The 27,401-nt window shown below is 38.7% G+C and overlaps 1 protein-coding gene across 1 annotated transcript in view; it reads right to left on the reverse strand.

Annotated features, from left to right (window-relative positions):
- The window catches only part of UACA (uveal autoantigen with coiled-coil domains and ankyrin repeats), an 87,244-nt gene extending 60,678 nt beyond the window's left edge, over positions 1 to 26,566 (reverse strand). Inside the window, exon 1 of the mRNA XM_004758323.3 lies at positions 26,296 to 26,566. Coding sequence (XP_004758380.1) covers positions 26,296 to 26,376 — 81 coding nt within the window. The 5' untranslated portion in view covers positions 26,377 to 26,566. The remainder of the gene's footprint in view (positions 1 to 26,295) is intronic.
- Positions 26,567 to 27,401: the final 835 nt, after the last annotated feature.

Below are 27,401 nucleotides of genomic sequence, written 5' to 3' on the forward strand. Positions count from 1 at the left end.
ATAAATAAATAAAAATCTTAAAAAAAAAAAGAAAGAAAGAAAGGCCTCTTTCTTTAAAAAAAAAAAAAAAGGTAAGAGAAAAAGAAATATGAGATGCATGGCTATTATTTTGGTAGGTGACTATAGTATGAGACACCTGCAGTTGTAGGTGAGTACAGTTCATGATGGATCGATGTTTCTATGACATCGTATGGGTAAATATGGTATGGGTAAATATGGATTCTATAGAGGATAAAGCAATTCCGTTTAGTTGCTGGAAGTAAGGTTGTGGCAAAAATAAAACTAAAGTTGCAAACCTGATAAATTAACACTCATTGTTAATAATAAACACTTCACATAGTCCTCAACTATAATAAAAAAAGAATTTTACTACCATCTTCATTTCCCATATAAAGCAAAAGAAACCTAGGGAGGTTCAGTAACTTGCCAACATTAAATAACTATTAAGTGGCAGAGTTAAAATTCAAATTCCAAGACTAACTAATTTTAAACTTCAATTAAAGGAACATATTATTTAGTAATCATTCCACTGAAGTGATAACTGGGTTTTATACTTTTTACTAATTCTATAAGATAGATGCAAGAGAAAGCTGATACCATAAACTCAGTTCTAAATCTGAATTCTATTAAATATTATTGATGATGAATTGTTTTCTTTTATACTCTATAATATTCTTATTAGTGTGACAACCAGGAGTCTAAAACAATACATTTTTTATTTTTACTTGGAACATTTTCTTAAATTTAGGCTATAGTAATTCAGAATTTTAAAGATTCAGATAAGTAATGGCCTAAATTTACCTTGTCAATAAGAAAAAGATTTCCCAGGTAAATTAATAATGCATTAAAATGAGTGATGCATCTTAGACTAAAAAAGAACACTTTAAAAACCATTTATAGCCCCTACACTGCTCAAATAAACCACAAATAAGAGTTATTTCTTGCTACATAATACACGTTCATTGTAGAAAAACTAGATAACTAATATGTATGCCCCCCAAAAAGGTGGAAAATAAGAAACGATAACCTAGCAAAACCACTGCTAAGAGATAACAATAACTATATTTTCTTACGTCTCTTCATACTTCTCAATACACGATACACATTTACTTTTAAAATCAAAATGAGAACATATTATATACATATTTCGTATAAACAATTATTCTTAATAGGAATTCAACAGAATAGCTTATGAGTGAATACTCCTAACTTGGAGAATTCCAAATCTTTATTAAAGTATCAACCTTTCTGGCTCCCTCTGCTGGCAACTAAAAGCTTTTTTTCTTTGCAAATAAGTGTGAAAAATCGAAGGAAAAGAAGCATTAATTAATCATTGTTAAAAACACTAAAAACCTGTCTGAATGTACTGTTTGGCGAGAAAGTGTACAGTGGACAATTTTTGAGTGAATTCCTATCAGCCAACAGGGATTTGGCATCAGAAAACCCTGGACTGAGTTCCTAGCTTGATCACTTATTTGCTAATGACCTTGGTCAAATTACTTAAACCTTCTGAACTTCAGTATGCTCATCTGTAAAAGATCAACCACCTCACTAGTTAGAAAAATAGAGTTAATATATTTATGCCTTGGGTTGCTCCGAAGTACTGAAACAGAGTAAGTGCAAGATAAGTGGCAGTTAAGTATTACTACCACTACTACTACTACAACTACAACTACAACAACTACTTCTATCACCACCAAGGTGCTCAGCTATGGTTAGAAAGAGTAAGTACTAAAGAATTCAAACAGGTCTACTTTCATAATATAAACTTACTGTACCTAAGACTTTTTAAAAACTTCCTGTTGCTCTCAAGATCAAAGTCCTTAACATGATCTCAAATATTCTTCATGGTCTGGCCCCTGTTGACCTCTGAAGTATAATTATTGAAGTTGGATATTCTCTCTCCAGCCCTCCAATCTCTTTTCAGAGGGAGTTCTTCAGAAGTACCGAGTACTCTCACAACGTACCTGAGAACACCCTTCCCTTCCCCTATGCTACTTAACAATAACCTGGTTTTTTAGGTTTTCTCTGAAAAGCTCAGCTTTTTCAGAGAAACTTTCTCTGACTTCCAAGTCAGGCCTTCCTTGTTATGTATTCTGGAATACCTCTCCTTCATAGAGCTTATCACGTAGAGTGGTAGCTTGATATGTAAGTGTGTGAGCATTGTAATAAGGTCTCCCCCATTCGTCTGTCTACATGTTCCTCAAGAGCACTGTGTCCTCACAACCTAGTCACTTCTCTGCATTAAGTAGGCAATTAAGTATCTGTTGAGTGACTAAAGACACTGAAATTAACAGATACTGAAATTAGAGAATTCTTTCTAAACCTAACTACTTCAGATAGAAGGTGACCATATAGATAATATTTACAAATATTTGGCTTTGTATTGCTTCTTAGGTCAGGGTAGCTGATAGAAAATACACATACACTCAGAAAAAGTTGTGTCCTTCCAAGAGGGGAATCTTTAAGGACATAGAAACCTAATATATGACAGTCTTAATTAATACTTCCAACTCAAATTTTTAAAAACTTTAATGTGTGTGGTTTGTTTTTTGTAACAACTATGCAACTGAAATGTGTCTGAAACTAAGTGTTTCATACTGTACTAGGGAGTTTCATTTTTCAAGGAAACCTGTGGTAAATGAATTCCTAGAGCTAACAATAACCTAACAGGTGTACTTCGTGGTTTCTTTAGTAAGTAGGGATACTGCACTCTTTTAAACCAAGGTGTACCTACAATTGCCTTGAAGAGTTTGACCCTTTTACAGATTACATTCTTTTTTTATATAGTAAGTATTCCCAAGTATATATGGTAAATTTTGGCCCCAAATGGCTTTTTCCTCTATTCATTTACACCAAGCCAAAAAATAAAATCAGGAAAGTCCAAACCAGGCAACGAGTTTGCAATACATTTCTCAGATTAAAATCTTTATTTGATAGACTTATTTGGTGAAAATTAATAAAGAGAAAGCTCACTAAAACAGAGTCAGGAAGTCCGAAGGGAAGCTCTCAGGCTCTACCACTCCTCAAACTGCAGACCCAACAGCAAAAGACACACTTGCACATCAGTACTATTAGCTACTACTTTACTACCTCAACAGGAGGGGGAAGTTTTCCTCAGGTCCCAGCCAGCCAGTGAGAGTCACAACTCATGAAAAGCCACCATACACCAAACTCCACTTTACTCCAATGGACTTTTTGTTTATAACGGCCCTTCTAACTGCCCCCAACCCTTTCCTTTATGAAAGTGTTCCTCTCCTTGATTATCAGGACTTCCCTGTGGTTTTGCAACAGTTTGCTTACCCTAAATTGTAATTCTCCACTATCCTCAAATAAACTCATTTTTGCTGATAAAATAACTGACAGTTTAACTTTTATTTTATTTATTTGACAGAGAGGGAACACAGCAGGCATAGTGGGAAAGGGAGAAGCAGACTCCCCACTGAGCAGAGAACCTGCCGTGGGACTCAATGCCAGGACCCTGGGATCATGACCTGAGCCCAACACAGATGCTTAAATGACTGAGCCACCCAGGTGGCCCTGGCAGTTTTACTTTTTTTTTTTTTTTTTTTAAGATTTTATTTATTTATTTGACAAAGAGAGATCACAAGTAGACGGAGAGGCAGGCAGAGAGAGATAGAGGGTTGTTAGTACATCCTATAACTGCAAAGTAGTTATTTTCTTCCCCACAAGCCCATTATACGTAGAAAATCCAGAAATTAATTGCTTCCCTTGTTATATTAAAGGAAATTAAATTTTAAAATATATCTCAGATTAACAGAAGCAAGACCTCAGGGAATCATTGAGTCCAGGAATGGTAAAAACCTGGTGTGGATGTGGCTATTCCCATGGCGAATATGGATTAATCAATCTTAGCACTCCTTCTAGTCATCAAAACACCATGGCTTGAATATTTGCAGGGGTAAACTTGCTTCCTGATTAGGGACAGACTGGATGGAAGTAGTCAGTCCACTGGTCAGCTATTTAGTTCTCCTTGTATACATTAATAAGATGACACTTAACACCACAGTGAACTTGAGGTGTAACTCAGCTTCTTTGAATCTGCTTGCCACTTCCCCTGCTTGTGCTTCCTCTCTCTCTCTGACAAATAAATAAAACCTTCAAAAAAAAAAATCCACTAATCAAACAGGGATTATACTAATGGACCATCCTCCAACTTGCTTTTTGCACATAATAAATATATTTTGGACATCTTGAAAAGTCTAAATGATAATTTCTAAAGATTTATAATTTTCCATAATCAGAGAAAACAAAAATTTTTAAAAGGAGCAAATAACAAATGCTTTAGTTTTACTATCTTTGTTATTTCAGGTATTCTAAATGGATTTTAAAATTTAATGTTGGGTGGATCATAATACTAATATTGTACTGAGAGATACCTTTATGGGAAACACCTCTGCTTTGGGGTTTGAAAGAAATTGCCAAATTTCTAAATTAGTTAATTTTCATGTTTTAAAAATATTTAACAACTATTAAAAGTAATTTTGAGTGTTTCACATTCTATTTTATATCATTCCACTAAACAGCTAAGAAGAATAATTTAAATATGGCATGAAGTAATAAGTAGTTTCCATATTTGGTAGGATATTTTAAGTATTTTGTTTTTATTGTCAAATTCTTATAGTGAATTATTCTAAAAATTATATTTTATTATACAACTGGAATTAAAATATTTTGTACTCATTTTAATACAATGCCAACATAGGGGCACCTGGGTGGCTCAATGGGTTAAAGCCTCTGCCTTCAGCTCAGGTCATGATCCCAGGGTCCTGGGATTGAGCCCCACATCAGGCTGTCTGCTCAGAGGGAGCCTGCTTCCTCCTCTCTTTTTCTCTGCCTGCCTCTCTGCTTACTTGTGATCTTTATCTGTCAAATAAATAAATAAAATCTTAAAAAAAAAAAAAGAATGCCAACATAATCAAAGGTCTTCAAATAATATTTTCTGTACTTGAGAAATGGAGCTTCAATATCTTCATTGTCAATATCTTTATTAGTCTGCTTTATTATCTTTATCTTAATTATCTTTATTATCATCTTAACAAAGGGACTGTACTTACTTAAAATGAGGTGATTATTCTTTTATTTATTGGAAGAGAGAGAGCACATGCATATTCAAGCAGGGGGAGAGGAAGAGGAAGAGAATTTCAAGCAGACTCTGCTCTGAGTGTGGAGCCCAACTTGGGACTTAGATCAGGACCTGAGCCAAAATCAAGAGTCTGATGCTCAACTGAGTCACCCAGGTGCCCCTTGGGGTGATTATTCTAATTGTAGTTAACAAATGCTTCCGCTTGTAAGCTTTTGGCTGATGGTGACAGAGCACATGAACTTTGCTAATGGCAGGGCTAGGCACTGTGTGTCACAAGAGTTTCAGCTCACTGGTTACCAAATGCTGATGAGTGATACTCTTAGGTATTGTGAGAGGTATCTCACAATTGTCTCACAGACATTATTTTCTTTCTCTGAATTTCAAGGATGTGGAAAATGTTTTATAATGAGCAGATCTGAGATCTGAGATCTGAGATCCAGAATAGTTGTGGTGATTTAAAATCATTACTCTTCAGAGTCGGCAGACTAATTTGAATCGGTGGTCTCCTAAGTGTCTGAGGCACAATGTCTTGGAAGGTTGTCCCTTTTGAATGCTAGCAGTAGCCTATTTGAGAACCACTCTTGTATCATGAACAGATTAAGAAGAGTGAGATGTTTCATACGGAGTCTTATAAATGTCTACATTAGAGAAGAAAAATGGTGTTTTTCTTGAGGTCAAAATCTTAAATTTTATGTTAGAGTCCTTCTAGTAAGTTTTTTTCAGTTTTTATATTTCTTCTATATTTAAAAACACCTTTTAGTCTATTTGCTTATATATATTTATGAAATATAATAATTTTGTTATATAGAAGATGTCTGGATCTTTTAAAAGAATATCTTTTGTACCTCAATCACAGCCTTTTACTTTAAAAAAAAAGAGAAAAAAAAAAGCCACAGTCCACAGTCCTTAAACAGAGAACCAAGCCACATTTAGAGGCCAGCTACTACAAATAAATAATTTGCTTAAGCTTTTCCAATAATACAGATAATAACAGAGCCTCACAATGCAATTTAGCCTTCCCTTCTCACACACCTCCTGAACTTGTCATTAATGTGCTGGGGAAAGATGAGTTTTTAAAAAGACCAAGGAGTACATTATTCTAATAGAATAATTTTTTAATTGCATTATTTCTCAAGTGACAGTATGTAGAAGATGCAAAAAAGTTTTAAAAATAGCCTAGTAAAAAATTAATTTAGATTAATCAATGGCAATGGGACCTATTACAGATTACATTTTTTCTAGTGTCTATCTGCATCCTGGACTGGATTACGATAATCTACTAATTGGTCTCCTCAGTTCCACCCTTGTCCCCTGCTCCCCACAGTTATTCTCCACACAAGAGTCAGAATCATTTTTAAAACAAGTCAGATCACGTTTAAAACCCCTTAGTAGTTTATATTCTCACCACAAATATTGAACCTAAAAATGATAATTAGGCAGCAAAAAAAACCCAACATAAGGATGTTCTGCGGACAAGCAAGCAAACAAAAAACCCTGCCCTGCTGAATTCTTCAGACTGGAATCCAAATACATTCAGAAACCATTACCCAAACATGATCCAGATACCAAGAGATCACTGATTTAATCTCTTTCCACTTTCTCCCTTTTGCTCACCTGACTCCAATCGTAATGGCTTTCCTGTTTTTAAAACATGAAGACAACAAATACAACCCCATATCAAGGCTTTTTTAACAAGCCCTCTGCCTGGGATTAGTAATAATTAGACAAAAAAGCAAGTATGTCCATTCCCCCACAAAAGCATTACTCTATCATAAAGTATCAGTTTTCTCTTGCTGCAAAACCAAAATACAGTGATTTAAAACAGCTCCATTTGTTATTGCTCACGAGTCTACAGGTCACCTGGGCAGTTGCGCTGTGCTGAGCCATACTGAGGGATCTCAGGACTATGCATGCATCTACTACCAACTGCCCACATTGGCTGGCTGGGGGCTGGGTGGTCTAGGATGGCATCTTTCCCAGGTCGGGTGATCGGCCTGCTGACTGTCGGGGTAACAGGAGCAACTGCTAACTAGCAGTCCGGCATGGCCTTGTTCATAAGAGAGAACAGAAGCACGAAAGATCTTTTGAGAGCAGACTTAACATCATTTCCAACACTTTCTATTGTCCAAAGTAAAGCACAACCTAGAATCAAGAGACAGGAAAACCGCCACATTGCAGAGTGTGGATGCAAGGGGCCCTTTTTCTAATCAATCTATCAAATATTGTAAGAGCACTTTTTTAAAAAAATCCGCTTCACCTAAGATGGCAGAATAATGGAAAATGCAAAGGATGACATAAATTATACTTTGTTATGACTTGGCACTACTGACATTTGGAACCTCAGAAGTTTCTGTTGTGGAGGGGCTATCCTCCACATTATACAATGTTTAGCAGACTCCCTGGCATCTACACTAGACATCAGTAGTACCCCCCAAGTTACAACAACCAACCCAGATTTTGCAAAATGTGCCCAAGAAAACAAAACTGCCTGCAGTTGAGAACCACTGCTATAAGGAGATGAATTAAGGTAAAGATAATATGGTCTATATTTGCCAATAAACTAATTTTGCTTTAAAAAGCTATTCAAGTGATTCTAAAAATACAAACCTTATAGATATGTAAGATATATACCAACTTTCAAGGGGCTACATATTAAACATTCAAAAGTCCATTGATGATAGATTCCTGCTAACTTATATAATTTAACCAAAAACATTAACATGTTGTTAAAATCAATACAAAAAATAATTGTGTCAGCAGTTAAACTAAACTAATACTCTAGAATTTGGTATGTAATGCACATCTAAGCCCCAGGATGATTCTTATTTGTTTCTTTGAAGAACAATCAATCAATCGTGTTGTTTCTCTCCCAACCTTCAAAATTCTGTCTCAGAACTACGTCTCACGTCTACTCCTCTTCCCATTTCGCAACAATGGCAATGCACCTCCCAATTCCACCTCTCAGTCCAGTGCCAGTTACAGATGTGAAACACATCACAGAAAGGTTCTGTAATAAATTACAGAAACAGAGTGTATTCATTTAAAAAGCAAGCACAACAACTCAAAGTATCGCCTTGACAATTAAAAAAGAGACAAACCCAAACAATGTATTAGAAAAGCTAGCAGTCGGTCATGAAATACTTACCGATCTAAACTGTTTTCACAATACTTGCATTGTTAAAATGATATATATAAACCAAACTACTTGAGCTGCGTTTAAAAATCTTGCAAATCTTTGTCAGCTGAATACGCTCTTAAATTAAAGTATAAATCTGTGATAGCATTGGCAGAGCTATCACATATACAAGAACCAGCCAAGTCATATATACAAAAACCATATATACAAGAACCTCAGTGCAGATTCTCTGAGCAAAGAGAAGAGTTTCTCCTCCAGAGAAAAGAAAAGAAGATAGGATAACTTGCTACTCCCATGATGCATCAATGGGCAAAGCCAGGACTAGGGTTTGGGGAGAAATTGTTTAGGGTACCAATTTAAGGAAAGACTCATTCTTAGAGGTAGAAGATGAGCCAAAAATATGAGGCAAGAGCCTGTTGTTTTAATTTGACCTCCAGTCCAGCAGGAACTGCACTTAGCAGAAAACAGCACCCTGATTCCCACATCCCCAAGGTCTGTCCTGTACTAAGCCATGACACTTACACCCTACTCATCTTACCATCTGTGTCCCCTCAAAGAACCACGAGATCTGCTTAGCCTGTTTAGAATGATGATACCAAACAAGGATGGGGAAATTCAGCAGAAAGGGTCACCGACAAGCATATAATCGGACCACTTAAATATTTTGGAATTATGAAGGTGGAAAAATCAGGCATTCCAGGAAGTTTCTAGAACTGTCCTTTACCAAGTTGGCCTGGTGTTTAAAAGTGGTTTACAGGGGTGCCTGGTTGGCTCAGTCAGTTAAGCCTCTGCCTTCAGCTCAGGTCACGATCTCAAGGTCCTGGGATGAGCCTGTGACATCAGGAACTGCATTGTCAGGTCTGCTGGGCTCCCTGCTCAGCGGGGAAATTGCTGATTCTTCTCCCTCTGCCCTTCCCCCTTGCTCACACTCTCTGTCTCTCTCAAACAAATAAATAAAATCTTTAAAAAATAAAAAATTAAAGTGGTTTATCATTGTTAACCATGTGTATTCACGCTTCAAATTGAAATGTTATCATTTTCATCATTTTTTCCAGTCATTGCCATTTAATTGAATCAATGGTATCACCCCAGAACAATGAAAAGCAATAGAATCCCATGTGGTTAGCAATGCTAGTTTTAAGAAACCAGTGTGATTTAAGAAAAACTTAAGAGGATACAGTTTCACCTTCGTGAGGCAACAGCATTCCTTCCCCTGTTATCCTTTTTGTGAAGGATCGACCCTGCTCAGCAGTCAGGAGCAGACACAGGAAAGTTTTATCTTACAGGTCAGACCCAAAAACAACAAAAACTCTCCAGGAGAGCTTCATTGTGTTAAATGAGACACTTCATTTGTCTTGGGGAGTACACCCAAACACACCACACCCAAAAATCTTTATTCTGGGTCCTAAGTGGAGTTCCTTCCTCTTTTGTGACTCATCTTTCCCATGCCCTCAGAATAGTTGCACAGCAGGAATGTAATTAGATCTAGGCAATTAAGAAAACTGCTGTTCTACTTGCTCAGTGTGTATCTAGAAAACACTCTGACATAAATAAGAGTTTAACTTACAGGACTCCTTGCATTAAATAACGCTTTAACTTTAATAAGGCTGAAGGACTTAAAGTGGCTTGAAGATGAGTAATAATAAGGGGGAGTCCTTTCACATCTTTATCTTAAAGGCCATACATGACAGCTTTAAATCTATCTTTCCAGGGGCCATTCCTAGACCTCTACTCAGAAACTCTTTAAAAAACATGCTGGCCTGTGCATTCTCCTCATCAATACAAGAGGGGCCACCAAAAGCTACTTCCTCAAGAGATGAGTGATATGGTAAATGTCAGGAAATAACAAGGGGTCTTGCTACCAATGAGCTTCGTGGTATTTGATAATTAAGCAAAATTAGGAGGAACATTCAGAACTTTTTCACATGTAACACTTGCCAGTAAGTCTTTCAGGCCCATGAATTGCATGTTCCAGTAATCAATTCCCAAATAAAATTAAGCTCCTAGTTTTACATAGATTTACTATAAATTCTAATAAGATAAAACTATTTTAATTACAAAAAGTAACATGACAAAAAATGGAAAATAAAAATGTCAAAATTCGTAACGATCATCTTTGCATATCCCCTGCTGGTCTCTTCCCAAGTGAATGTTTTATATCATTATTATCAGGCTGTAACTATATTTTTTTATTCTGATTTTTTCTCTTAACAAGAATTCCATCTCTTCCACACAACTTCTTCATATGGTTGCAAAATGATCTTGCATAGTAGTCTTCTACTACTGTGTAAAAATACACCACAAACTTAAGAGGCTTTAAAACAACACTTATTTATCACTTCACGTTTGTGTAGGTTAGAAGTCTAAGTGGGACCGACTAGATTCCTTGTTTAGGGTCTCACAAATCAAGGTGCCAGCCAGGTCGGCCAGTCTGGGCTCCTACCTGGGGATGAATTTGCTTCCCGAGGCTCATTCAAGTTGTTGGTGGAATTCGGCTCCCTACCACTGCGGGACTGAGGCACCCATTTTCTTGCTGGCTGTCACACCAGAGCCTCTTTCCCCCAGTTCCTGAAGGCCACTGGCATTCCTTCTCCCACAGCCCATACACCCTCAAGCCAGCAACCATAACAAACCTCTCTTGTCCTTTAAACCTCTCTTTCAGTTCTGCTGTCAGGGAAAAATCTGTTTTTAAAGGGTTCATGCGATTAGAATAGGTCCACTTGGATAATCTCCTTTATTGGCTACCTCAAAGTCAAGTGATTTCAACCTTAAATTACATCTGCAATATCTCTTTTGCCATGTAGCAACATAATCATGGGCATATTATCTCATCATAGCCAAAGTCCTGGGTTGGGGGAGGGGGTTCACAGGTAGTCATTCTTAGAATTCTGTCTACCACATCTCTGTACCACAATAGAAAATGTACTTCCAACCGTGGGTTGTGCTTGAAAAGCTAGAAGGGAATTTTGCCACTGGACCAGAAAACCTTTAGGGTCCTTTCCAATTCTAAAATGCTACAAATCAATTATTTAAATGCATTAAAGAAATAAAGTGAAGGTTATTTTAAAACTTGGAGAGAAAATAAAATAATACAGATTTTTAAATTGGTTAAATTAAAAAAAAAACTGAATTTTCTCCTGGTTTAAAAACAGAAAGATGTTTTTGCAAAACTGTCACCTTTTGGGGGGCCAATGTTCTAATCCAACAAGAGGTTGAAATTTAGGAAATAAAGAACCATAAAAATGGAAATAAAGGTTAGTGCCACTTAAGTGACAAATCATAATGAATGCCTGGGGAAATGAGAAGCAAAGAACTCTGAATCCAGTGGCAATTTCTACAACACAAAACTCCAGTTTCATTCTAGATATAAAGATTAGAGGAGGTAAACGAGCCAAAAGAAAAACCAGGGGCGCGTGGGTGGCTCGCTCAGTGGGTTAAGGCTTCGGCTCAGGTCATGATCTGGGGGTCCTGAGAACAAGCCCTGCATCGGGCTCTCTGCTCAGCAGAGAGCCTGCTTCCCCCTCTCTCTTTGTCTGCCTCCCTGCCTACTTGTGATCTCTTATCTCTCTGTCAAATAAATAAATAAATCTCTTAAAAAACAAAAAAGAAAGAAAGAAAGAAAAGAAAAACCAGCTCATATGCTGATTATTCCACAAAAATTCATTAAAAACTAGGACTAAGGGGGTGCCTGGGTGGCTCAGTGGTTGGGCCTCTGCCTTCAGCTCAGGTCATGATCTCAGGGTCCTGGGATGGAGCCCCACATCGGGCTCTCTGCTGGGCGGGGAGCCTGCTTCCCCCTCTCTCTCTGCCTGCCTCCCTGCCTACTTGTGATCTCTCTCTAATGTCAAATAAATAAATAAAATCTTAAAAAAAAAAAAATACCTAGGACTAAGGATATAACTAAGGATCAGGCTAGAGTCAGCTAACTGATTTTGATATAAGACCGTTCCCATCCCCAACACAAAAATCTAGTGACAGAGGAGGAAGGGGAAAAGAGGAGAAAAAAGAAAAGGGGAGAAAGAAAGGAAGAAAAGAAAGAGGAAGAAGAAGAAGAAGAAGGAAGAGAGGCAGGCAGGCAAGCAAGAAGGGAAGGAAGGAAAAAGAAAAGAACCTGGCATACAGTAGGAGCTAAATAAATAAATATGTGTTGAATGCAAGTACAATGTAACAGATCATAAATATGTTTGTTAGCCTTCAGAAAATTCACCCTCCTTGCCAGGGAAAAGAAGTCTTTCTAAATCTCAGCTGCTCTTGAGCTAAAAATTGCCTGCAGCCTGCCAGGAGGTTGACAGTGGACCCAAGGTGGGGCAGTCTGCAAGAGGCTGGGTAACTGTCCTTAGGAGTCACAGGAAAATGAGTACAGGCAATTAAAGTGTTAAGACCAAAAAAAAGTCTGTTAAATATTGGTAGAACTGATTTTTGCTTAATCTTTAAGTCTCAGAGTAATTGTAACTTACACAGTGGCAAATATACAAGTAGAGTGTCTCTCAACAGAATTCCAAAGACTGGTTTCCAGCAAAATAAGCCAGGATTCTCCCTATTGATACTAACCAGTAGAAAGAACACATTGATAGCTGTGAATGACACCACAGAATAAGAAGCTCCTAACAGCCATGAATATAAAATACTAGACATAGCTTAACCTCTTATCAAATGCACAAGTGTCATGTTTTCTACAGCTTGCAAGGTTCTCATTCATTGTGCTGCTCTACAATGAAAGTTCAGTGCGGAAAAATAGGCATTTTGTAAACTTACAAAGATTTTTCCCTGTCAAGTGTGTTATTCAGATAACCAACTCAAAACTCCTTTGTACAAAACAAAAGTTGTACTCTTCTTATTCTCCACTTATGCAATAAATAGGAAAAGCGATTCAAATTAGAATTCAGAAGATCTTTGCATTCTACAAATAAAGAATACAGTTGACTCTTCATCTCATCAAGATGTGAGCAACATCTTCTGCATTTTCAGAATTGGCTACAACTTTAGGGACACCTAACAAACACTAATGTAATATTTTAACTGACAAATAATAACCACTGCTTACATTTCCATTTATATTGTTCTACAGCTTCCAAAAGGTTTTCATTCTTTTTTAGTACTTAAAATCTCTGGTAGGGTAGAAAGGCAAGTAAAATTATCCCCATCTAACAAGAGAAAGAATTGAAACTTAAAAGTAATTTGCCCAAGGGAATGCATGGGTGGCTCAGGTCATGATCCCAGGGGGAGCCTGCTTCTCCCTTTGCCTGCCACTCCCCCTGCTTGTGCTCTCTCCTGCTGCGTGCTCTCTCTCTCTCTCTGACAAATAAAATCTTAAAAAAAAAAAACCTAATTTGCCCAAGGTCACAGAGTTTTTCAATAACAGTGCCTGGACTCAAACCAAGATTTTCTGACATCTTGTTATTCCCGATCTTTTGCCTAGGAATATCTCTACTTAAATGGTGTGGACACTAAAATGGAAAATGTTTCTAAAATTGCATGACATTTTTTATTTACATAAGGAAAAGTAAAATCATAGAATAATTTGTCAAAGAAAAGCACTGATTTTTATAAAAATTCTTATGAAATAGACCAATAAAAAAACCCAAAGCTACAAGAAATACAAAAAAAAAAAATGGCCATATAACTAATATTCTAAACTAGAATATTTATTTAGTAGTCAAATAAAATATTGGACACATTAGTAATTTACATGTTCATACAAGAATTTAAGTATTTCAATAAGCTACTGTCCACCCAAAAATGGTATTATGTTCTTAAAAAATATCATTCCAGGTGATAGTTAAGCTTAGAGAAAAGGAACTGAAGAAAAACTCCAAATAAGCTTGAATATGATTATGAATTTTGTGTTTACATTCCATAGGCAATGCAGGGTCTGGGATACAGTAAATACTTAAAGAATATATGATTTTTTTAAAAATGTGCATTCTTCAATTCTAATGACTTAATAATTATTTAATTAAGAATTTCAACAAATTATCATTCCCTATAAAGGGAATTTTAAAAAAAAATCTGGGGCACATGGGTGGCTCAGTCATTAAGCGTCTGCATTCTGCTCAGGTCATGATCCCAGGATCCTGGGATGGAGCCCTGCATCAGGCTCCCTGCTGGGCAGGGAGTCTGCTTCTCCCTCTCCCTGCTTGTGTTCCCTCTCTGTGTCTCTCTCTGTCCAATAAATTAAAAAATCTTTAAAAAAAAAAGAAAAAGAAAAGAAAAAGAATCATTCCACAAACAGGAAAGTATTTACTTCGTGGCAGAATACTGAAATTGAGCAGGCAGATCCTAGTTCACTGTGCTATTCTTTCTAATTTTCTATTTCAATTTTTCATAAAAGTTGGAGAAAACAAATTCGATATATACTCAACATCTATGTTTATGATTATTAGCAATGTAAGTTAAACTTTCAGAAATATTTTTGCAAGCAACACCATCAGAACATTGAGCTACACATCCAACCTGGTTATACAGCAAGTCACATGAAAACAAGGCTAACGTGCTAGCATACAAGAAGACACAGGTGGTGTTCTAGAACACAATTACCTCTAGCCAGGGACTGCACCTCCGCAACACTGCAGCACACCCCGGGCGCTCAGTGGGGCTGGCTCAGGGCCAGCAGGCAGGGGCTCTAATCTGTTGACCATGTGTGACTTTCACAAGTCACAACTTCTCTGGGGCTCATATTCCAGTTTCTCTCATGGTGCCCTCCTCTCTGTCCCTTGCAGAATGATTCTGGCCCTCACGAATTCCTGCCTAACTATGGTAGCAGCCTCATACACCAGCCATCTGGGCCAAGCTTGACCCCTTCAAGATCCTGAACAGAGCTACCAAGTAATCAACCCAGAAGACCTTTGATCCTGTGATTCCCAACTTCTGAACACACAGGACAAAGTTCAACACTCTGAAAATATGGCATATTTTAAGCCATTCTAAGATTTAGCCCCAATCTCCCCTCCTATCTCCTACTCCATCCCCTTGCCTATTATTCTAGGGTTCACCAATGCTAAGCTGCAAACCAACTACCCTCTCCCCCAACTCAGGGCTCTTCACTTCATGCCTTTGCTCTTGCTGTTGCCTGGGAGAGCAGTTTCATCCTTTCCCGGATCACACAGGCAACTTCTTAATGGGTACAGGGTTTCCTTCTGGGGTGATGAGAATGTTCTAAATCTGGACAGAGATGGCAGTTACATAACACTGTGAACATGCTATATGCCACTGAACTGTTCACTTTAAAATGATTAATTTTAGGGGCACTAAAGGTGGCTCAGTCAATTAAGCACCTGCCTTTGGCTTCAGGTCATAATCCCAGGGACCTGGGATCGAATCCCTGCATGGGGGTCCTTGCTCTGCTTCTCCCTCTCCCTCCACCCCTCCCCACTGCTTATGCCCTCTCTCTGTCAAATAAATAAATTAAATATTTTTTAAAAATAAATTTAAAATAAATAAAATAAATAATTTTACATTCTGTGAATCTCCCCTCAACTTTTTTAAAAAAACAGCAACAGCAACTCATCCTATTTAAAAACAAAAACAAAATCACCTTCACCAACTCCTCAGCCGGAGACTGGAACAGTCCCCTGTCACATCAGTTATGACTTTGTATTACCTGTTTATAGAACTCCCCCACCATACTTTGAGCCTCTTGTCTTCCACTGCTTCTCATTCCCTCCTGCTCAGCCTAGGCCTTCAAGAAACTTTTTTTTTTTTTAACAAATGAAAAGTAGAGACACCTCTTGCGCAAGAGGCTAGAGTAGATAGTCTTTTGAAGATCTCAATCTAAAAGTCTCTTGTAGAGACTTTGGAAATGGGAAAGGAAAAGATCAGGAAAGACTGTGGTTCATCTGGTTATGAAGGATAAAAGTGGAAAGACCCTTAGTGAGATTTTTCAGTTAGTAATAAAGAGAAATAACATTTACTGAGTTCTTAACTATAATTATTAATCCCATTTTCCAAATGAGGAAACAAATTTCAGTAACTTGCCTAAGGTCACAAAGGGGCAGCAAGACTCAGACCCAAGTGACCTGACACCCTGCCCCCCCCTCCATTCTGCCCCAGGCAGGGCTGCAGGAGCTATGAATGGACATTCTTTGGCCCACAATTTGGCTTTTCTAAGGCTGAGGAAACACTCCGTGTTCCACCTTTATCTACTTAGCCACTACCACAAATGTTGTTTCTGTTTCATAAAGTTTTTTTTTAAAAATAAAATGTTAATTTTTAAAAAGAATCCAACATTTAAAAAAAGAGATGAATCATAAAAAGAGCTCTCATTAAAAATATCTCTCACATGTAAATCAGCAAGTGTTTGTGGGCTTTTCCTCCCTTACAGGGCTAAAAAGATCAGTGTGTGATACCCTCACTAGAACCCAACTATACCAATTAGGCTTCTCCACGGGAGACTCTTTTCAAGGACCCCCAACCTCTGTACAAGGTAAGTACCCTGCAGATGAGAAAATCATGGAATAACAAAAACAAGCTAGAAGAAAAATTATACACTCACTTTTTTAGTTTAGAAAGCATGATGTACATATCCTTCCCCTCTTCCCTCTAATTATTTCACAATCTGGTTAAAAAAAAAAAAAATGAACCAAAAGTCACTGAGATTGAAAAAAATAATTATTTGTGCACCTGAACGGGAAAACCTTATCACAGAGGTAATGTCAAATCCTGACAACATTATCAATAAGGTTAATATTAAAAACATATCATCCCCCCGCAAAAAAAAAGTATATACCCCATGGTACACACTTGTACATGCACATCTCCAGACAGTAAGCCCACTTTTCAGTTCTACTGGATTCTCAGCACTGGTTTCACCCATACATCCTCCTAAATATTTAAAACCAAGAACTGGGGACGCCTGGGTGGCTCAGTGGGTTAAGCCGCTGTCTTCTGCTCGGGTCATGATCCCAGGGTCCTGGGATCGAGCCCCAAATCGGGCTCTCTGCTCAGCAGGGAGCCTGCTTCCTCCCCTCTCTCTCTGCCTGCCTCTCTGCCTGCTTGTCATCTCTCTCTGTCAAATAAATAAATAAAATCTTTTAAAAAATAAAAATAAATAAAACCAAGAACTGTAGGATACTGTGTTGGGCAAATACACACACACACAAAATCAAAAAAGCAAAACGGGTAAGAATATCACAGATAATATGACAAAGTAGAATTCAAGACAAAAGTTTAATGGGACAAATTAAGGACTTTTATACCATTATTTACACTCCACAGTGAATATAAAATAGCCAACAGTCTTAATGTACCAATTATCACAAAATTAAGTACATAAAACAAAAACTGGAATACAAGGGAAGGTGTCAGCAACACAGCTATAGTGAGACACACACTACTCTCAAAGCTATAATAAGCCAAGTAGCAAAAATTAAGATATAACGCCCAGAGATCAACAAGAACAAGGCATCAAAAGGAAAAAATGGTCAAACACAAACAGTTCCTAAAACAAGAAGTAAAAGTGGCAATAAGCATAGAAATGTATGTCCACACTGCCTAGAAATCAAAAACACAAATTAAAGCTGTATTTTGTTAAAGCTGTATTATTTTTCCAATCAAGTTGACGAATATATTCTAAATCATATTACTGGAAAGGTGTAGTGAATGCAACAACTGTATACAGTGCTGGAAGGAACACAAATTGGTTTCGAGACTTAACATAAAATGCCTCCCTTCCCCCTAAACACTCCTCCCTCCAATTTTCTTTAGTATATAGCTCAAGAATATAAGACAATAAACAATATAAGAACAAATGTCATAGCTTTACATTTGAAATTCTACCATTTCACAATAGTTAAAAACATGGGTTCCAGGGTCGAGCTACCTGATCTCCACTTATTAGGTATGGCACCTGAGGCAAGTAAACTATTTATCTATAAAATGTCTATAAAATGATGGCAATGGTACTGACTTCTTAGGGCTGCTGTGAGGTTTAAGTAAGCTAAGGTAAAGCACTTGTAACAATGCTGGGGCATACATGCTCAATAAATATTGGCTATGGGCACTTGGATTTCTTATAACTAACTTCTTTTCAAGTAATTCACTAGCATTTACTTAGTATTCCTAATGGGACATTTACATCTGCTCCAATCATTTCAAATGACTTATAATTTTAAATATGGGGGTTATTAGAATCAAATATGATTCAATAAATTATACACATATCATTACTATAGCATCAAGGTAATTAAATGCTGATTGAACAACAAAGAGGCAATCTGGAAAATTTAAAAATAGCATAAGCAGTGGTTTATGATATGGCATGGGGACATGTTTTATTCTTTATCTTCAACTATATTTTGTTTTCTACCCTGACCATGTATGCCCTTTGGAGGGTGGGGCAAGATTTTTAAAACAATAGACAGCCATTTACCTTGACGGGTTCAGTCACATACCTACTCTCTCTCAAGGGCACTTAGCAGGTCTGATTCGATTGTGTAATTACAGTTTATCATATCGCATCTTTTGCCAGAGCTTTAGTAACTCAACTATATCAGTTCATCATTTGCACATCATTTTGGAGACTATATCATTCAGGAATAAATTAGTCAACGTCATTAATAGCCAAGATTTCTGAGGCTAACAAAAATACAAAAGAAGAAATCGTTTTGGGGACAACAGGTAAATTTATTCCTATATTTTTGTGTTATATATTTAAGCTAGACATATATAAAGCATTTAGTTATTTTATGATTTAGGAAAATGAGGCAATAAGCATATATTAGTCCACCTTTCTATTTACAATTTCAGTAAGTACATTTCAATCAACATTTTTTGGCAAATTAAATTCCCTACAGAAATCAATTTGATTGCTCTTGCATAAATAAGCTCGGGCAGGTGGAAATTTTCAACCATTTGTTACATTCCTTAGGTGTCTGGGCAAATGTTTGCATGATTCCTAACAGGATACTTAAATCCTCCATTATGATAGAGATAAAATACATGAGTTATAATGTTTAAGTCCAAAATTCTTGGATGTAGATTTCTTTACCAAGCATTTCACTGTAAATTAAACAGGGCTGATAATAATGTTGCTGGCTATTAGCTAATTCTAGGGGGAAGGGGAAAAGGGTGAACTTGTTACCTCATCAACAGAATAACTTCTTCAGATGAAACTTTACCCGCTCCAATTAGAAATCTCTCTGAACAAGGATTTAAACTTGTCAAGGAATCCAAACTTTTAACTCAGGTTAAAAAAACTAAAAGGTGGGGCGCCTGGGAGGCTTACTGGGTTAAAGCTTCTGCCTATGGCTCAGGTCATGATCTCAGGGTCCTGGAATCGAGTCCCGCATCCAGCTCTCTGCTCAGCAGTGAGCCTGCTCCCCCCTCCCTCTCTCTCTCTCTCTCTACTTGTAATCTCTGTCTGTCAAATAAATAAATAAAATCTTAAAAAAAAAAAAAAGGCAAAGCCTTCCTTTTAACTATTTCACCCAGCTGCCCCAGCTGCCCCATCCAAATTCTCGTCCATACCTCATCTGCACCACCCCCTACCAAAACACCAAAGCTCCTTTCCAAACCTGGTGCTCCCTCAGAGCACTCTAATTTCACAGCTCCACACCACGCTGCACTTGGCTGTTCTCTTGCCTGGAAAGCCCTTTAGACTGCCCATCTGGCCCAGACTCACCTTCACCTTCCAGCCTCTTCCCTGACCCCACCCTACACATCTGTGCTCCCACAGCAATTTATATACACCTCTATCGATGTGTTTTAACATAAGGTATTATTATTTTTTGTTTAGCTCTCTTAAAAGTTGAAGGCTATGACTAGATTTTTCTTATGACAGAAATTTTAGAATATATAGAATATACAGTAGCATCACAAAAAGTAAATACGATAGTGTCATGAACCAGCCAACTACAACAATTAATTCATGACCAATCCCATTTCAACTTGTACCCCCTACTCTCTTCTCCTACCCGCTCACTCACAGATTATTTGGAAACAAATTCCACTTCACATCATTTCATCTGTAGATAGTACACTTCTAAATGTTTCTCTTAAAGATAAAAACACTTTGCAAACATACGACCACATTACCCAGAGGAAGAGAGAGAAGCTGATCTTCCCCTGAGCAGGGAGCCCTATGTGGGGCTCAATCCCAGGACCCTGAGGTCATGACCTGAGCAGATGCTTAACAGACTAAGCCATCCAGGTGCCCCTATTTTTATTATTAATCAAGATCTAAATGAAGTCTATCATTATAATCAATATGTCTCCTAAGTCTCTTTTTTTTTTTTTAAGATTTTATTTATTTATTTGACAGACAGAGATCACAAGTAGGCAGAGAAGCAGGCAGATAGAGAGGAAGGGAAGCAGGCCCCCTGCTGAGCAGAGAGCCCGATGTGGGACTCGATCCCAGGACCCTGAGATCATGACCCGAGCCAAAGGCAGCAGCTTGACCCACTGAGCCACCTAGGCGCCCTCCTAAGTCTCTTTTTTTTTTTTTTTAAAGATTTTATTTATTTATTTAACAGACAGAGATCACAAGTAGGCAGAGAGGCAGGCAGAGAGAGAAGAGGAAGCAGGCTCCCTGCTGAGCAGATAGCCCGATGTGGGACTCGATCCCAGGCCCCTGAGATCATGACCTGAGCCAAAGGCAGCGGCTTAACCCACTGAGCCACCCAGGCGCCCCTAAGTCTCTTTTAATCTCTAGATTTCTCCCCCATTTTTTTCTTCTTATAATTTATTTTTGAAGAAACTAGGCCATTTGTTCCAAGCATTTCCCACGATCATAATTACGCTCATTGCATCCCATTGTTCCTCCATCCCTACATTTTCTATTAAATGGAGGAAAGATCTAGAAGCCTGTCATATTCAGGTTTGATTCTTTTGACAAGACTATATTCATAGGCAGTAATGAATATTTCCATCAGGAGATAAATTACATCTGGTTTTCTTTCTTTTTGAGACATTAGTAGCCAATTGTAATCACTGTCTCTGCCCTAGATCCATCAATTCATTAGAAGGTGTAAAATTGTGATATACTAATTCCATCTCCCTTTTTCTCTTAGCTGGAATAAAACACCCTGCATAAAAGAGGAACTTCTCTCATCAAATTCTCGGTTAGCCTGAGGAAAAGCATACCTCTTTCTTTGTCTTTATTTTCTGGTTCTTAAAAGAATACATCAGCTCTCTAGCATCCTCCAAAAGTGACAACTTCCTCCTGTTTTTCTAATCATAATTACGAAATCACAGATTTCAAGATTTTGATACACTGTCATATTATCCTTACTGTTGATGGAACTGTCCCATCATGGGTCAAGTGGGAACCTCTTCAAGTTGACTCCTAAGTCCTAATCTTTGACAGTCTCCTTGCTTTCAAGGGGAACAAAAGATTCCAGGCTCAATTTGCACATTTTCTGCTTCCAACTTGGTATTATCTATTTCTTAACAAAGGATCTAATTATTAATTCACTCTTAAGTCCAAATTATGTTTTCCATAAATGTTTTCCAAATTAAATAAGGTTACTGCTTACCTAGGTCCAATTCCTGAAGTAATCATTTTAAATTTCAGAATATGTACAGATATATAATCACTGTAACACTCTTATTTAAAGAATTTAAATTGTTGGGGCACCTGAGTGGCTCAGTGGGTTAAGCCTCTGCCTTTGGCTCAGCTCATGATCTCAGGGTCCTGGGAACAAACTTCACATTGGGCTCTCTGCTTGGCAGGGAGCCTGCTTCCCCCTCTCTCTCTACCTGCCTCTCTGCCTAATTGTGATCTCTATCTCTCTCTCTGTCAAATAAATAAATAAATCTAAAATAATAATAAAAATAAAGAATTTAAATTATTAATTGCTCATCATTTAAATTATTGGCCCCATCGTGTACCAAAAGATGTACCAAAGCAACTCAAACATTCTGCTTTGGTATTATAATAAAATTCAGCAATTCAAATCACCATGATGACCTGGGTTGACATCAAAAGTATAAATACAGGTCTTCTTTACTGCGATCTTCCTTCAAGAACACAAGAAATACAAGGAAGGGGTAACTCTAGGAAACTGTCTGAATAAAATTTTAAGGTAAACATTTTAATCAAAGGTTGGCATCAGCTTTAATTAAATTGAGTAAACAGTGCTCAATTAAGTATCATGAGTTTAAACATAATGATCTGTGATCTTATTTATATTACCCCAAAATCACTGTTATAATATTAACATCTTATCAAACATACTCCAAACCCTAAGAGGGAAACACAAAACCCTCATTTTCAAAACCACAACTGAGACAAAACATAATCCTTTATGCTTTCTAAACATCTCAAACTTCTATTTTTTCTTAACGATTTATTTATTTATTTGAGAGAAAACATGTGAGTGCCTGAGAAGGCAGGGTGAGGGGTTGGAACAGAGAGCATCTCACTTAGCGGGGAGCCCAATGCAAGGCTCCATCTCATGACCCTGAGATCATGACCTGAGCCAAAATCAAGAGTAGGACATTTGACCAACGGAGCCATTCAGGCACCCCAAACATCTCAAACTTCTGTTCTTAGTGGGAACCAAAGAAATTTTTTTGAAGATATTTTTCAGTTGCTATATTTGTAACTCTAAATGTTTTTAGAAAAAGCAATATTTTTTCAGGGTCCTGAAACATTAACAAGATGCTTTTGTACATATTTGGTTGCTCATTTACAGAATTCATGTTCCAAAGTCAGAGCAGCCTAGAGAAATGGCAGCAAAAATAACCACAGTCTCCCATATCAGAGATAACTAACAATCAAGGGTTTCCTCCACTACAAATGTTAAGTGTAGGGACCGTTTAAGTGTCTGCTTACAATATTTGTTTGCAGTACATCTACTAGTTCTTGAAATACACCCCCTTAATTTTAATTACTCAATTTTCCTAGTCTGAACTAGGTGAAAATGGAATAGCCTATTCTCACTGTACATATAATTGTACATATAATTGCACATATAATTGACTAGATTTGAAATGGCATTTACAGTCATTTAATTACCCCTTTCAGAAATCTGAAGCTCCAATTTAGTAATTAAGATAAATGTCAACAACAAAATAGTCTTATTTTATGATTAAAAGAGGCAGCTATCTCCAGATTCAGCTAGTATAGGACAAATCCTCAACTGTATTTTACCCACAGTTGATAATTATGAACTACACTTATATATATGTGTATAAGCATAACTTCTGTTGCGTGAGCTCTAAACTATGATAGTATTCAGACTATTTTAAATGATTTTTTCCTACATATAATTTAGCGTGTTAAGATTCTGTATTTCACATACTATAAAATATATACATCGGTCTATTGCTAACGCATCTCTTTCAGATACATAAGCTTAAACAAGAAAAAATATTTATGAAATACACATCTAAGATTTTTGTCCTCAAATCAAAGTTGTGCGGAGCATATTGTGATTATTTCCATGATAATTAAAATGACTGCTTTAAGATTCAAATTCAGTAATCATGGGGAGGAAAAAAAAAGCAAGATATATGCCCCTTAACTTATATCAGAATAGATTCTATACGGATCAAACATTTAACTTAAATGTTAAAAAAAAAAATGAAACAAATTAAAAAACTAAAAGAAACTAGGTAGAATTTTTTGTTTTTTAATATTGAAGAGTAGAAAGATCAAGATACTATGTAAATACAGGTCACAGAGGGATGACAAATTCAATTGCATAAAAATAACCACTTTCTGCATAGCAAAAGCCACCATAAACAAAGTCATAAGACAAATAACCAATTAAGAAAACATACTATTCATATCAAAATGAGTAATTGCCTTCATATAGAGTACATACAAATGAATTTTAAAAAATCAGCAACCCAACAGAAAAATGGAAAGGATAAACTGTTAATGAAAAAAAAGAACATGCAGTGGGGTCTTACAAGCATGGAAAAAGTAATTTTTCACACATGGGGTACATGATGAAGGAAATTTAACAGCATTCTTCAGTATTGCAACTGCGCCACATCCTTTAACGGAGCAATTCCACTTTTATGACACAGACACACACACACACACACACTTGAAATATACACAGGCTTATTCATCATTGTATATTACAGCAGGATTTGAAGGGAGATGCTCTGAATGGGCCTAATTATTTACAGTTTTAAAAAAGGATATAGAACAACAAGTACAGTGTGCTACCATTCTAATAAAGGGTGAATATTTACATTCCTATTGGCTTGCATATGCTAAACTCTCCCTGGAGGAAGAGGCAAGCAACTGGTAACACCAACAGTACATACTTGTGACCAAATCTGACATTAGGGATTATGGTATGGATTGAAAGCAAAAGGAACCTACTTCTCCTGTACATTCACTTTATTCTACCTTGGTTTGGTTTTATTAGTCATCAACTCAATTATTTTCATTTAAATATTTTTCCCAAAATTTATTCTAGTATTTAACTTAAACAGATGTTCATGTTTTCTAAGCCGACAGGTTCTACCTTTTTATACTATGTATTTCTCTTTATTTTTATGCTATTTTAAGAAAAAGAATGCTCAGTTAAGTAAGTGCTAAGATTTAAGTTGAGGGAGATGCACTTAATGTTCCAAATGTATACAATGCAAACAGGCATGCTGATAATAGCAATAAAAAATACTCTGCATTTCTAGAAAACGGGATAAAATTAAGGTATAAAAATCTCTAGGTGGAATGTGGATCTGTAGTGCAAGCCAAAGAAAATGGGAAAATACAGCAAATAAATATAAAAAAGCTATCTTTTATAAAAATGAAACACAACCTGTACTACAAAAAAGCTGAATCTTTATTAACTCAACCACAGTGACCTCTCACACACTAAACGACATTTGTCAATTATCTAAAAAACAATGTGAAACAAAATAATCTCTCCTATATGCTTATAAATTAATTTCATGCTTTATTAATCAACATCAAATCATCAAGTATCATGCCACCTACAACTCTCTTTTTTTTTTTAACTGGAAATTAAGGAGCCTAGTTTTGCCACAATTTCCTGTTAAGTCTAAGTAAAATCATCCCAGAAAGTCAGAATTGAGTAAGCCACAATTCTGAATTAACTCCTAACCAAAAGCAGATTAATTAGTACTCTCATAAAAAGCACATATAATCATTTGGTAAACTTCGTTAATTATAAAGGTCCTTTTTAATTACTCCCAAGGGGAACTGGGCAATTTGAGCATCACATCTCATTGGCGTTTCTGACCCTTCACGACTTGTTAAGTAACGTTTAATACTATAGAATGCTGATGACATTGCCATTCTTCTGACTTGCCAAATTATCTAAATCCCCAGCATCTGCAGTCAGGCTGTTTCTCAAGATTTCTGATCTCCTGCCAACGAAAGAGAGGCCCTGAGTGCTCCTTAGCGTGCACACACGGAGGCCAGGCTGCAGACGAACCAGCGAATGCCTGTCCCGCACGGATCTGTCCCACAGGTGAAACTCGGCCTCAAAGGACAACCAAACTCCCCAGTTTCACCTCCGCTTCCAGGATCGCCACCCGATTCCGCCTGCCTCCGTCAGAAATCAAACTTCCCCAGTGATACGGCGAAGGCAGCCCGCACACGACGACACCCGCCCCCCCGCCCGTCCCGGCGCCACCAGCCTCCGAGTCCCGGGCCCACAGAGGGTGCGGAGAGCCGCGGGCCCGCGCGGGGTCCGCTGCCCGGCGCACCCGGACTGCGGGGTGCGACTCCCCCGTCTGGCCCCCGCCGGCCCGGCCAGGCAGAGCGCGCGTGGGCAGCCGGGCCAACACCGGGCGAGGCGAAGAGCCGGGGTCGCCGGGCGCAGGGAGGAGCGCAGAAAGCCGGGATGGCGGAGGGGGCCCAGTGGCCCGCAGAGCGCCGGGGTTTCTCCCGGGAGCTCGGAGACCGTGGGGAGAGGGGCGGGTGCTGCGCCGGGCCGGCGACTGGGAGGGTCCCCAGGGTCTCCGCGCCGACCCCCGGCCCCGGCCGGAGGAAGGAGTCCCCGGGAGACGGAGCGGGACGGCCGAAGGCAAGCTGAGGAGAGCTGCGCGCGCTTCCGAGCACACGACCCCCCGACTCTCGGGAAGGCAGCGCCGGCAACCCGGGACGCGCAGGGGCCGCGGGACTCACCGCGCTGGCGGTGGCGGCGGCGCCAGACGACGCGGGGCCGGACGCGTCCTGCCTCCTCAGGCGGGACTTCAGACTCTTCATGGCCAAGTCTTCGCAGTCCGGCTCCCGGCGGCGCAGCGCGCCTCTGCCGCGCGCGAACCTTCAAGTGCGCGGGCTGCGAGCCCTCAGGAAGGCGGAGGAGGCGGCGCCGGCGGTCCCGGCCCCACCTGCCACCTGGGGGCCCCAGGCTGCCCACCGCTCCCCGGCCGGCGACGGGACTCCCCTTCCACAGCCAATCCTGCCGCGGCCCTGGAGGGGGTGGGGCAGGCCCCGACCAGTCAGAATCCGGGAAGAGGGCGGGACTTCCCTTTCAAACTTAATAACACCCTTCCTCTCCCTGCGGGAGGAAAAGTTCTGAACTTAGGCTGCGCGAGTGACTTCGGTGAGCGGCGGCGGCTGGGACGTAGCGAGAGCCAGGCTCCAGGGCACTGGTGCCATCCTGCTTTAGCGATAGAGCCTCAGGTCGAAAGAGAGCATGGGGTCCAGGCAAAGCCGGCTGTCGTCTTGGCCGTACCCACCCCCCTCCTCCCCACGTGCTCTTTCCCAAGATCAGTTCCCTTCCTCTCTTGCGGTCCCGAGAAGGACACACGACAGCTCTCAACTTCCCTTCCATTCGCCGACAGATCCCCGTGCCTGGAGACAGCACGCATCAAAAACTCCGGAAACAAACAGCAGCCTCTAAGGAATAAGGCGCTGGCGCTATGGAAAAACAACGAAGAAAGTATTTTGAAAAACGCTACAGTAAATATTAGATCATCAATAATTACTTGATGAGTGAAAAACCCGCTGCTTTGGAGAGAAAGAGATGGTATGGAGGGACGGAGAGAGCATCAATAAAACATAGTGGTAAAGACAGTGGTTTAAAAAAGAGAGAGAGAAAGACAAAATCTTAACAAAAAAGTATACCTGGAGCCCTTTGTGCTGTGCCAGACGGAAGAGGAAACAAGATCTAGCGCTTTCCATACGGTCACAGTCTGCTATACTTCTTTGCTTTCCCACTTGATCCTCCCTCTCTGCTGTAATATTCCCTACTTAAGCTGCTGAATTAATTTATAAGCCTCAAAAAA

This window comes from Mustela putorius, unplaced genomic scaffold (genome assembly GCF_011764305.1).
Source record: "Mustela putorius furo isolate JIRA1106 unplaced genomic scaffold, ASM1176430v1.1 tig00537243_pilon_pilon_pilon, whole genome shotgun sequence".
Taxonomy (NCBI): domain Eukaryota; kingdom Metazoa; phylum Chordata; class Mammalia; order Carnivora; family Mustelidae; genus Mustela; species Mustela putorius.